Source organism: Triticum urartu, chromosome 7 (assembly GCF_003073215.2).
Source record: "Triticum urartu cultivar G1812 chromosome 7, Tu2.1, whole genome shotgun sequence".
Taxonomy (NCBI): domain Eukaryota; kingdom Viridiplantae; phylum Streptophyta; class Magnoliopsida; order Poales; family Poaceae; genus Triticum; species Triticum urartu.
Window position 1 is genome coordinate 670,901,236 of NC_053028.1, and position 12,980 is coordinate 670,914,215.

General features: G+C 47.9%; 1 protein-coding gene across 1 annotated transcript; it reads left to right on the forward strand.

Annotated features, from left to right (window-relative positions):
* Nucleotides 1-3,053, forward strand: LOC125522487 (AP2-like ethylene-responsive transcription factor AIL5). The gene is made up of 9 exons (XM_048687545.1): nt 1-192; nt 309-588; nt 838-920; nt 1,055-1,063; nt 1,186-1,274; nt 1,368-1,441; nt 1,652-1,702; nt 1,861-1,937; nt 2,102-3,053. Exons 1-9 carry the CDS (start codon nt 66-68, stop codon nt 2,719-2,721), a joined length of 1,410 nt encoding a protein of 469 aa, XP_048543502.1. The 5' UTR covers nt 1-65; the 3' UTR covers nt 2,722-3,053.
* The last annotated feature ends 9,927 nt before the right edge of the window (nt 3,054-12,980 follow it).

Sequence of the window (12,980 nt, forward strand, 5' to 3'; positions counted from 1 at the left end):
CCTTGCACCGGCACTACTACCCTTCTTCTAGCTTAGACTTCTATCAAGGCACGCGCGCGGCCGCCATGGATATGGACATGAGCTCCGCTACCCACCCTGCTCACCACTGGCTCTCCTTCTCCCTCTCCAACAACTACCACCACGGCCTCCTCGAGGCCCTCTCCAGCTCCTCCTCCGGCCACCAGATCGCCGGTAAGGACGCCAACACCCTTAGCTATCCCTATATCGGTCATGTACTAGTGAGCGAGCTAGCTACACATCCGATATGGACTGTGGCTCACGGTGCATGTTTTCTTGTGCTTCTGCAGGGGAGGAGGGGACGGTGGACGAGGCGCCTAAGATGGAGGACTTCCTTGGCGGTGTCGGCGGCGCCGGCACGACATCGACGGCCGTGGTGGACCACGGCGAGCTGGGAAGCATCGCCGCGGGGTTCTTGCACCGGTATCCGGCGCATGACGGGACGCTGGATCAGAACTCTGGCGCGGTGACCGTAGCGGCGGCGACGATGGAGGTCGCTGAGTCCGATCAGGCGAGGAGGCCCGCCGAGACGTTCGGCCAGCGGACGTCCATCTACCGCGGCGTCACCAGGTAGGGATTATATACTTGCTAATCACATGCATGCATCTTCTTCTTCCCATCGAGAGGAAAGAAAAACATACTACTAGCTAGTTGGGTAGGATGATTCTTACTTCTTGGTACTACTAGCTAAACATCTATTGCATGCACCGGATCAGAGTGAACTGCTGGTACTTTTCTGATTCAATTAAGTTTCTTTTTGGTAATGCATCTCGTGGTGTTTGTGCATGTAATAATGTATGATTTGGCCTATGTATGCAGGCACCGGTGGACGGGGAGGTACGAGGCGCACCTGTGGGACAACAGCTGCCGCCGGGAGGGCCAAAGCCGCAAAGGCCGCCAAGGTACACCATCATGCATGCTTTGCTCAATAATCCTGCAAATACAAGAAATATAAATTCTGATCGCTAACATGTTTTGCTGCCTTTTCCTCACAAATCTCTGAACCTGCCGATGCATTGGTGATAATGATCATCAGTTTACTTAGGTATGTTAATTGCATTCCACATCCAGCTAATTTATCCATCTATCTTCATTGCCATGTGGTCCATGTATGATTTGGAACAAGAAATGTTTGAGGGCTTACAGTAGAAATTGGGGGAAATGCAGGAGGCTATGACAAAGAGGAGAAAGCCGCGAGGGCCTACGACATGGCTGCGCTCAAGTACTGGGGCCCAACCACCACGACGAACTTCCCGGTGAGTGACCGACTTTGCTAAGAGATCGACATTTGTTGACAACTCCATATACATCAGAATGCTGATCATCGCTGAGTTCTTTGCTATCTAAAGGTGGCCAACTATGAGAAGGAGCTGGAGGAGATGAAGTCGATGACGCGGCAGGAGTTCATCGCTTCACTTCGCAGGTGAGCACTTGGCCGGCGACCGCCCAGATTGCCAGATTCACCGGGCTTGCTGACTTATGCGCCCTGTTCATTTTCTCCACGTACACACCTTGGCGTACGCACGCGTGCACGCACGCATGGCCAGTCCGCACAGCTTTTGCATGTGATCTGCTTTACTCCGGCCGAGTTCCAACACATGCATTTTGACCTCAATGCGTGTTCCTCACACAGGAAGAGCAGCGGCTTCTCACGAGGGGCGTCCATCTACAGAGGAGTAACAAGGTAATTAACAATTGTTTCACCTGAATGAGCTCGCCAAAACAAAATGTGGTACCAGTCTGAACTTTTAATATATGAAGAAGGAACACGCCACAAATGTCTTCATCTTTTAGTCAAATGTTCGTAACAATCGAGATTTGATTTCATATATTTGATGGCAGGCATCATCAGCACGGCCGGTGGCAGGCAAGGATCGGCAGGGTGGCCGGAAACAAGGACCTGTACCTGGGAACTTTCAGTGAGTCTTCTTGATCCCACATTGCCATTTTTTGCCCTTTCATGTGCCACCACCACAGGGCTCAGTGCATTACTAAATTGATTAAGTCACTGGTGATTAATTTAAGATATTAGGTAAAAACAAACAATGTGGTACAATTATCTGACCGTCTCTCCGCACCACAGGCACGCAGGAGGAGGCGGCGGAGGCGTACGACATTGCGGCGATCAAGTTCCGGGGGCTTAACGCCGTGACCAACTTCGACATGAGCCGGTACGACGTCGAGAGCATCCTCAACAGCGACCTGCCCATCGGTGCTGGGGCGGCTGCCCGCGCCTCCAAGTTCCAACCGGACGTCCTATCGCTGCCGGCACCGAACGTGGCATCGCCAGACATGCTGCCACCGGCGGAGAAGGACTACTGGTCCCTCCTCGCCATGCACTATCAGCAGCAGCAGCAACAGCACCTGCAGCAGCAGCAGTTCCCTGCATCGGCATTTGAGACGTACGGCTCCGGCGTGAACGTGGACTTCACAATGGGCATGAGCGGCACCAACAACCCCAGCGGCGGCGGCGCCACCGTGTGGGGCGCCACCGGCCCAACAGGACACGGCGACGGCAGCAGGCAGAGCAACAGCTACTCCAGCAACATTCCTTATGCTTCCATGGTGTCTGGATCAGCGGCGTCAGCCGGTGGGGGATACGAGGGCTCCACCGGCAACAATGGCACCTGGGTGACGACGAGCAACCCGGCCGCCAGCGCGACGGCTCCTCAGTACTACAACTATCTGTTTGGCATGGAGTAGTAGGTGATCCATCACTGACTGCCTAGCTAGTAGTAGCTAGCTGTAGCTGAAATTGGGTGATAGGCCTAGGAGGAGGAGGGAGAGGGACTAACATGGAACTGATCAAAATTTTGGCTGCTGCTGCATGCATGGGAACGATGTATGATGAATGCGATGCTATTCTTTTTTACTTCCTGACAAGGTCCTGTAGGCTGTAGCGGAGAACACTCGTGTATCATCGGAATTTCTAATCCAGGTTATTCTTCTAGTTCTCTGGTGTGTCAGCTACAGTACGAGCATTCGAAAAGTACTGTATGTCTTCTTTACTTCTAGTTCTTTGGTCAGTTGCAGTATGGGTTTTTGAGAAGTACTGTATGTCTAACTTCACGGAAACATATTGAACAAGTGTGGGGACATCAGGTGAATGAGAAGAAGAATTTTCAGAAAATGCGGTAGAGTACATACTCGGGGTTGTAAAATCTTGGGAACGACTGACACGCGAGCATTGGAATTTGGAAACTGTAGTGGCTACCTGCACAGAAACATTGGTGGTCAGTCTAAAATAACATGGAAGTTGGATTTATAAACAGAATGAACGGAAGACCAAGAAACATGTTTTTATAACCAAAAAACAACAATGATGAGAAACAAGCTTGTCACTCAGTCGACAGCAATGATCCTCACAATGTGCTGCGTAGTTGGAATTAAGGAAAATAAGCATATTGCCATACCAAGAGGATAACTATCTCTCTGTAAAAGACCAAATGGAGACATCTGATAGTTAGAAATCGGAGGGGGAGGCCTCTCCTTCGATAAAAAAGAAAGAGAGGATAACTATTTTCTTTAGAACAAAGGCTCAAGAAGAGGATAACTATCTTCTGCACCAGCAGAGACATCTGATCTTATCCTACGCACATGATAGCAACTAATCTTCTGCAGCCTCAAAGGACTCTTAGTCTTGTCCGACTCAGGTGTATATTATGCCAAATTGCCAATACTATATTCACAGTACTACCGGTTGCAATTGCACCGGCTGGTGACATTGTGGCAGTATACACCCGTACTGCCAAAACCCACACCGATGTGATGGAGCACCAAATCAACAGTCCAACTATACAGAAGAACCTCCAGAATTTGGTGGAAAATGTACTACTAAAAGAGACGCCAGGTTTCACGTGCGCTTTTCCTTTCTGTCGATAACGCACAACGCGCGCAAAAACCGTACGTACCGCCACTGCAGGAGATCAAGGCTCGCGATCTCGTTCCCTCTGCGAACGCACAGTAATCAGTGGTGCATATGGAATAAAGCGAGGAGCTTCACATGGGATCAAGGACAATCAGGCTACCCGCTTCAAGATTCTTACAGGGGACAATGCACACATTTGTAGACTATGTAGCTCATGAGGGCCTAAAACTACTACTTAACTCGCTCCTTTTGATAATCTTGCTGGGGGCGGCTAAGGCAGGGCCTAATTACCCCCTGAGCAGTTGACCAGTCAAAAAATGAGGCAGCGGTGAGAATCAAACTACGGCGTGTGAGAATCGAACTACGGCGTGTGAGAACAGTCGCTTGATTCTCGATCTTTTGCTTCCCCTTTGCCCCCATTGGACCAAACAGTCTTCCTTCAGACCTTCACATCTATCTATGAACTGGAACCACGTCGCCGCGTGCATGCATGGCTGATGGCTGTGGAGGTTCCTTTCCTGCTTTCCTATGCCTTGTCCCCCTCTTAGTCTCACAAATCTTAGCATATCCCTCTTAATTTAGTGCTACGTACTAGTTACGAGAGCTCTTTCAGTGGACATAGAGACAACAAAGACGATCCATTGACTAGACGGCACGCATACTTCAAGCAATGGTCTCCAGTGGTAAAGTGAAGCCTAAGAAAGGGGAATTTAATTGCTCTCCCTAAGCACCGGAGTGCTAGCAATTTCATAGTGATCAGTGAGGTGAACCAAAATGTAGCTAGCGTCAGTGCATTCCAACTTGCAAGCAAGTTACGGTATCAGCATGCGGAATTATTTACGGGTCGGCGTAAATCCAAAGGCTCTGGGTCTAGTCCACAACAACCAGAACTAGGCACTCGTTACAAGGGCACACTTGGGAGAATTATATCAGCCATAGTGTGGACCAAGGTGCAGCGGTGTTAGGGTAGCTATTAGAATGTCAGAAAACCCAACAGTATTTTGAGCTAGATCTTCATGGTAAGGCAGTCGAAAGACATGTGCTCTCCATGGAACTTCATTTTCTGCTAAAATATTTTAGAATCCTCACATGATGCTTGACACATACTCGCTCCTACACCAACCTTTTCTAACGGAAAATCACTACGGAAACCAGGCATCGCGTCGTCCACAAAAGCGACGTTTGACCGACTGCTGGCAGCAGGCGACAAGACAACGTACGTCGAAACGGCTATTTGTAAAACATACTTTAGGGTGTCTTTTTCCCACGTAAACAGATTCACGCCCTGCAGATTCTCCCACAAGAGCGCTTTTACTCCATAAATTAAGGCATGCAGACCCCTTTCAGCTAAGAGAGGGGGGAAAAAAGATGATTGGCAAAGTGGGTCATTAGTCAAATGCAGCACTGTAAAAAGGTGTTTCATTTGGCAGTACCGTGTGGAGCCTTTCCCTTGGTTTTAGAAAGAGCTTGTTTGGTTGCCGCTTTTGTCATGTCTCACATTGGAAGTTATGTCGGGCCACGCATGTCATACAAGCTGTACCCCAGCAAAGAACTGATGATCAAACCTGAGGAGATTGAAAAAATATATATGGACTATGATATTACCTCAATATGCCGAAACAAATTGCTTATATTTCCGTCCAGTGGCCTTTCATGGATGCTTTACAGGATTGAATGAGTGCACATGAACAAACCAAGTATGAAAGCTTGTTTTGAAATGGAACAGAAATTTATCGTACATAATGAAATGGAACAGAAAACTTTAAGCAATTGCATGTAAGATGGAAGACCAGGGACAATGGACGTAAACAAAACAATCTATTACAGCAGGAACAAGCAGAGAAGACAAAATCAGTGCATTTGTAAACCATCTGAAACCTTATAATGAGATCCATCGATATGTTTATTTTGCCTTTCCGCGCTGGGACCAGCAACTGATTGATAGATACACAGTTTGTAAATGGGCCTTAATCATGGACCAGCACGTGCCTTGTGATGACAAAGAATATATTGTAGATTAAGCAGCCAATAATCTATGCAGTCGGATTCGGTAGAAGAATCTAAGGCAAGGCGTGATGCTGCTTGATATTTGTTAATAAACTGTGCAGTGTGCCATATGCCTACATAATGAAAATGGTCGCTACAGAACCGAAAATTAGTTGGTCAAAGATGTTGCCAACTTGCTGTTGCAGAATAAACGAAGGATATTGTGGATCTGGAGTCAACAAAAGAAAGTGAATGTGCAAGGCTATACTGCTATAGGTCATTCTTTTGCCAAATTAAACTATCCAAACTGACAAGGAACCAAAGCCGCTCCTACATAATAATGGTTCTCCTATTTGCAAAGAACCTAGCCCTCCTATATAAAAAAAAAAAAGCTAGCCCTCCTTTATATTTTAGCAACATTATGGCAATAATTGTGGCGGCTAAGCAGAAAGATTCTGTGACAAAGGGATTGTACTGAGCACCAACAAGTGCTACATGAAAAGAGCACCAAGTAAACCTAAAATATCCCTGTAAAGAAAAAACTAAAATGTCCTCCACAAATTTGAAAAGAATTTTAACAGAGTTTTTTTCTTAAACTGAAGGATTTTCTTTCTGTGCATGCAAAATAATAATATCGATATCTTGTCAACCTAGTATAATGACCTGAATTTAGTTTGACAGATTGTTGTGCCACTGTTCGACCATAGCTTGCTGACTCGGCAAATCGGCATGAGCAGAGTTGGTATAGGAAGTTTATATCATAACTCTATGAGATTTAGGTCACTTTCTAGATGAGATAAAAAGCGCCCAGTTTGCTCCATGACAAAACCTTTTGGTAGGGAGTCAAGGCCTCAGGTGGCTCAATCATATACATATGCAACCTACTTCACTTGCGCAAACAGACGGCTCAATCACCTAACCTAAAACTCAGGAGCCTTTTCCAGTTTCTGATAGGCATATGTGTTTGACTCTGATGTCTGCTTGAAAAGAATCTTCCGGTTCCAAACTTGGGAAATGCTTGTCTGCATCCATCAAAGTATTTAACTAGTTGCTAGAGGACCCATAAGACAGATGCAGAAATGATGATGTTCTAACAAAAAGAACTCAGGAATATCTTGCCGAGAAATTATTTAAGCTTCTTACATTAATTACATTCCATGCTCATGATATTGATTAATTCGGTGCTCACGAGTATGCCTATGTTTCTCTTATCTTTCTTTAAGGTCCCAGTTGGTGTTAGGAAACGACTGGACTTCTATCGGTCGCGTTTCTTTTGGCAGGGCGATGAACTTAAAAGAAAATACCGGCTTGCTAAATGGGACATCATCTGTAGACCGAAAGACCAAGGGGGTCTTGGTATTGAAAATCTTGAAGTTAAGAACAGATGCCTTCTTAGTAAGTGGTTGTGGAAGCTGTCTTTCGGGACTGAGGCCATGTGGGCGCAGATCCTCCACAACAAGTATCTCCAGACTAAAACATTGTCCCAGGTCGAAGTCAGGCCGACTGATTCGCCTTTCTGGAAAGGACTTATGAAAGTCAAACAATCTATGTTCAATGGGACGAGATTTGTTATTGGAAACGGTACAAGTACACGTTTCTGGGAGGATACTTGGCTTGGTGAATCACCTTTAGCCATTCAATATCCGTCTTTATATCGGATTGCTCAACGACGTGAGGTGTTCGTGGCAACGGTATTCCAATCTGTCCCCCTTAATATTCAGTTTCGACGGTCGCTAGCGGGCAATCGTTGGGAAGAATGGCTCCATCTAGTTAGGAGACTGATGGAGGTTCAACTCTCTCACCAACCCGATACATTGCGCTGGAAGTTGACTAGCTCTGGAGTATTTACAGTTAAATCAATGTATATTGATGTTATTAATTCGAATGCTATTCCAACTTCCAAGTATGTTTGGGCTGTCAAAGTTCCTTTAAAAATTAAAGTGTTTATGTGGTTTGTCCATAAACAAGTTATTTTAACAAAGGACAACTTGATTAAACGCAATTGGACAGGACCTACTAGGTGTAGTTTCTGTGATCGGGATGAGACGATTAAGCATTTATTCTTTGATTGCCCGTTGGCCAAAATTCTATGGCGGACGGTCTATATTGCTTTTAATATTACTCCACCGACTTCGGTCAATGCTTTATTTGGGACATGGCTTAATGGGGTTGAGCCTGAGTTAGCAAGACATATTCGGGTTGGAGTTTGCGCTTTGTTATGGACTATCTGGAATTGCAGAAATGATTTGGTTTTTAACAGAACATCACGGATTCATTTTTTGCAGGTTATTTTCCGAGCTACGGCACTGATCCATTCGTGGTCGCTACTCACTCCGATGGAGGCCAGGGAGCATTTAGTTACTGGATCTATTCGTTGGGAGATGGTAGCTCGGGATATCTTCAACCGTTTTGGATGACGGTCATGTAATAGGATAGACAATTAGTTTCCCTATCTATTTTTAGCCAGCCGGTTGTGGCATCTTTTTTGGGCTAGTTTGTGTATCTAGCCGTCTGTCGCTCTGTGTGAGCTGCATTTATCCTTTGTTTTTTGTTTGGTTGGAGACTGTGGAACCTTGTTGGCACATTTTGTTATTTGGTTAATAAGATGGCCGTATGCATCATTCTGATGCAGAGACCGGGGAGATCCCCTTTTCGAAAAAAGAAAAAAAAAGAAAAAAAGAAAAAAAACATTAATTACATTCCAAAGAAAGGGTAAACTAAATATGAAGCTCCAGAACCATTAGCAATAAGTCTGAAACATCAAACAGGGTAAATCTATTACTGGCTAAAGATTTTAGAGAAAAAAAAGTCGACCAACACTCAGAAAGTGATGGCTCACCAACAGTTTTAGGGATCATGGAGATGGAAACATGTGGGTTCCCTTCAGTAACTGCATCAGGGTAGAAGAATTAGGAGCATTAATAAACATCGCATTGATGTGCCGAAGTAAAAAAGAAACTGAATATGTATAATATCACCTGTTTCCAAAAACAGAAGGTGAAGGCTCACCTCTTTACAATTTGTGAAGTCATGGAATTGCTCTTATTCAAGTTACCCCGAAGCGTTAATAGGGCAGCAGGCAGCTTTTTTGAAGCAAAATAATCAGTGTGGTTAAGCATAAACATAACCTACAAAAAGTATGTATACATCTGAAGAAGTGTAGACTACAGCGATACCTGTAGGGAATGTATATTGAGAACCTAATTAATGCATTCATACATTGATATTTGAAAAATACAAGATATCGATCAACTGAATCAACCATCACCAAGTCTGAGACATAAGCAGAAGTTGTAAATGAAACAACCAACAACATGTTATATGAAGCCTCTACTTATGTAACAAGCCCTTCTGATTAAAATATAACAATATTTTCTCGTCCACCAGGCACAACAATAGTCACTGCACAAGTTCTACCAGCTAACTGCTTGAATAATATTCTGCTGCTACTGTGATACCTAGGAAAGAAAACACCACAGTAAACTTGACAGTTGATGAAAAGCTCTCAAATGCTCTCTTAAGCATCAAGTAATCAACTGGGGGTAAAGCATGAGTAGGAGCAAGAATCAATAATATAATAATTGAAAACATAAACTCTTTTTGTTACAAAATGAAATCTTATGTTTTTTTCTGTTATTATTATACAGAGGCCTTGCACCCAGCTGAATTAACAAAACATGACAGAGTACAATGCTGAACTAAAAACACAACGAAAGCCAAAAAAAAAGACAAGAAAAGATGCTGGAGTTTACCAAATCCAGCAGCTAAGACAGAAAAAAGCAAGCACCATATACTCTCGGTGCAGGCAGCAAAGCTACTTTTATCCTAACTGTTTTCCGTCATGTAGCTCTTTTGAAAACTTCCAAGGCCACCATCTTCAAGAATCTAGAACTGCTCTGTTTTTCGCCTTGTCAGGGACCATCCTGGACCTGGAGCAACTTTTGTTCCTGCAAATCATTTCAGCATTCAATCCACTGGCAAATAGAGTATATGGCAATTGTGGGACCAGAAGGCATCCTATTGTCAAAACAAGTGCCACTACAAGTTCTCCGCACTGTCCACATGATAGCAGCAATGCATATCAAAGCGGAAGTTTTCACGATCGCAGGGAAAATTATCCGTTTATTGTGCACATACACTACAGTTAATGGATGTTAAACTTACACAATCCTGCAGCTAGTACTCTACTTTGATAGGATAAGACAACAAGAATTGTAATGAGGCAGCATAAACCTGTACCTGAAGAGAAACTTTGTGCTAATTTCCCCACACTGAACCTGTTTGACCGAATCAAAGTATTGCACTGACAACAGAGCCAGGAAAATGATAATCACACAGTAGAGAAGTGCAAACAATTGGCACTCAAAATCAACTAGCATCGTGATGACATGGGCAATCCTGACATATATCATCCCCCAGTTTGAATGAGTACAGAAGCATGTAGTTAGCATGGCATTATGTCATGACACATAGCACCAAAATGCTAGTAAATCTGTTATATTTGTGTCGAATATTATGTACGCAAGGGGTTACGTGGACTTGGAGTTGTAACTGGTGTGGTTAGGTACGAGTTGTGTAGGAGTCGGACACTTGTATCCTAGGCCTCTTATATACGGAGGGACACCACACGTTGTAACTCATGACGACTTGATAGCAACAGGTACGCGGGGGAGCCGACGGCTTGTGCCGGCGCCCGGGCGGCCGGTGTTGCGGTATCTTGGGGAGGAGCGCCCGTAGTCATGCCCCCGGGGATGTAGCCATATCGGTGAACCTCGTTAACAAATATCGTGCCTCGGTGTGTCGTCTATGATCTTGCATTAGCGTTTTATTCTAACAAGTGGTATCAGAGCAAGGTTGCGAGAAGGCTATGCGAAAGATCATCCGGAGGTACGAGGATCATGCTTGGCGGGTGCCATGGAACGTCCGATTGGCGCAAGGTGGAGCATGGCGGCGATCGCGGAGGCGGTCGGTGGTGTCGGACACTTCAGGCAGGAGGCCTGGACCGCTCGATGGGCTGCGGTCGGTAAGGATCGGCTAGACGTGGCGATCGGACCGGCGTAGTGGCTGTTGAAGACGTTGTGGAGGCGACGGATTCGGCTTGCGATCAGACCGGCGACCAGACGTGGGGAACGGCCGGATAGATCAGAGTGTGAGAGCATCAAGACGATGCGCTCGGTGTTGTACAAAGGCGGCGGCGCGGCACTGCGGACGGATTGTGTCGGCGACGCGGGTGGCTAGGGTACGGCACGGCTCGTGCACGAATGATGCGTGAGGTGGCGTCTGTTTCAGCAGGGTTGGCGTACGGTGTGCGCGCGACTGGACAAGTTACAGATCGCTGGCGAAGAACCAAGATCAAAGACGGGAGCTGTCGTCGGATACGGCGGCGATCTTTTCAGAGGCAAACGGAATCGAGAAGGTCAGGCTTTTGGTTGCGGCGCTGCGTACGCGAGACGACGCACGGAGCCACGAACGCGTGTGGTAGTCGGTCTTGGAAACAACGGACGTACAGGCAAAGGGCAAAGGATCAGCAGGTCTACTCGGATAAGGCCTCTCCCAATGCTCCACCTTGTACAGGTGCTAAGCCCGCCATGTAGGCAAAAAAGATGATGTGGCAAGGTAATTAAGAGGAGAGAGATGGGTGCGGTGACCCCAGAAAGAAACAATGCCAAGCGCGGGAACCTATGAAAAACACTTAAATAAAAGAAGCCCATCAATGCATGGACAACTTTAGTTGCGAAATCATTAAATGAAGAATGCTTAGCAACAACAAGCTAAGCACCTTTGCATTGGGGACTTAGTTGCTTAGATTTTTAATGTGCTTAGCACCTCATCTTACCACTAGTGCATTGGAGGAGGTCTAAGGGCATCTCCAGCCGCGCCCCCAACAGGGCCTCCCCAGGCGATTTTGCCGCGCTGGCGCCAAAAAAAGGCCCCAGTCGCGCCCCCAGAAGGCCGTTTTTTGCCGGCTCGGGCCAAAACTGGTGCCAGTGAACCCAGGCCGAACCCGGCGCCCTGGGGGGCGCTTGGGGAGCCGGCGCAAGCGAAAAAGGCGCGTGGGCCCGCCCTGGAGGCGACCCGAGGGCCTTTTCCCGCCGTTTGTTGACGCTTTTCCCTCGCATCTCTCCCGCTCGCTCGCCTTCCTCCCGCCATTCTCCCCCTTTCTCCCGCCAAACCCCCTCCCGCTCGTCTTCCAGTCGCCGCCATGCCGCCGAAGAAGTACGTCATGCCGCGCGCGGCGGCAAACGCAACTGGCGCCGTGGTCCAGCCGAAGCAGAGGAAGCCGAGGGCGCCGCCATCGAAGCCGCCGGGCCTGTCGGACGCCGAGTGGAGGGTGGAAGTTCAGCGGCGCGAAGCAGTCACCACCGACAGGCGGAACAGGGCCATCACCAAGAAGGCCCGCGACAACGCGGCGCGCTTGGCGGCGTCTTCCTCATCGGTCGACCAGGCGGGGATGAATCCACCCGTCGCCAGCCACGCCCAGTACGCGCCCTGGGGACAGCAAGGCGCCGGATCTCCATGGGGTTCATCGTCGCCTGGCTACGCCAACGGCGACGCGCACGGTGGGTTCAACCCAAACGTGACCTTCCCTCATGGTCACCCCGCTACGCGCACGCCCTCGCCCACCTTCGTCGGCGTGCAGTACCCTCCATACAACTACTCGCCGCCCGCCTCCTACGCGTCCACACCGACGCCCCATCTCTACCGTGGACCTCTTCCCTTCTCGCACCTCGGCGACGCCGACGACACGGGAGCCGACATGGACGACATCATCGCGACAGGATCGACCGCGGCCGCCGCCTCTCCCGGGTTCGCCACCCAGGACGAGGTAGTGGATCTCAGCGGCGACATGGAGGCCGAGCTCGGCTACGTCTACGGCGAGGACGCGCAGGAACCCGAGGAGGAGGAGGAGGATGAGCCGGCTCCTGTTCCGACGAAGGGGCGTCACAAGAAGAATAAGCGGGCGGCCAGGTCAGGCGAACCGCGCATCAAGTGGACGTCCAAGGAGGAGGACTGCCTCGCCGAAGCATGGAAAGTCGTCTGCCTCGACCCGACCACCGGCGTGAACCAGAGCTTGGAGACGTACTGGGACCGCATCAAGGCCGAGTTC

Bases quoted from the DNA above. Each gene is read 5' to 3' on its own strand.
- LOC125522487 (XM_048687545.1), top strand. From the start codon at position 66: ATGGATATGGACATGAGCTCCGCTACCCACCCTGCTCACCACTGGCTC. The intron at 1,275-1,367 runs GTGAGTGACCGA...TGCTATCTAAAG, and splicing joins CCACCACGACGAACTTCCCG to GTGGCCAACTATGAGAAGGA. The intron at 1,442-1,651 runs GTGAGCACTTGG...TTCCTCACACAG, and splicing joins TTCATCGCTTCACTTCGCAG to GAAGAGCAGCGGCTTCTCAC.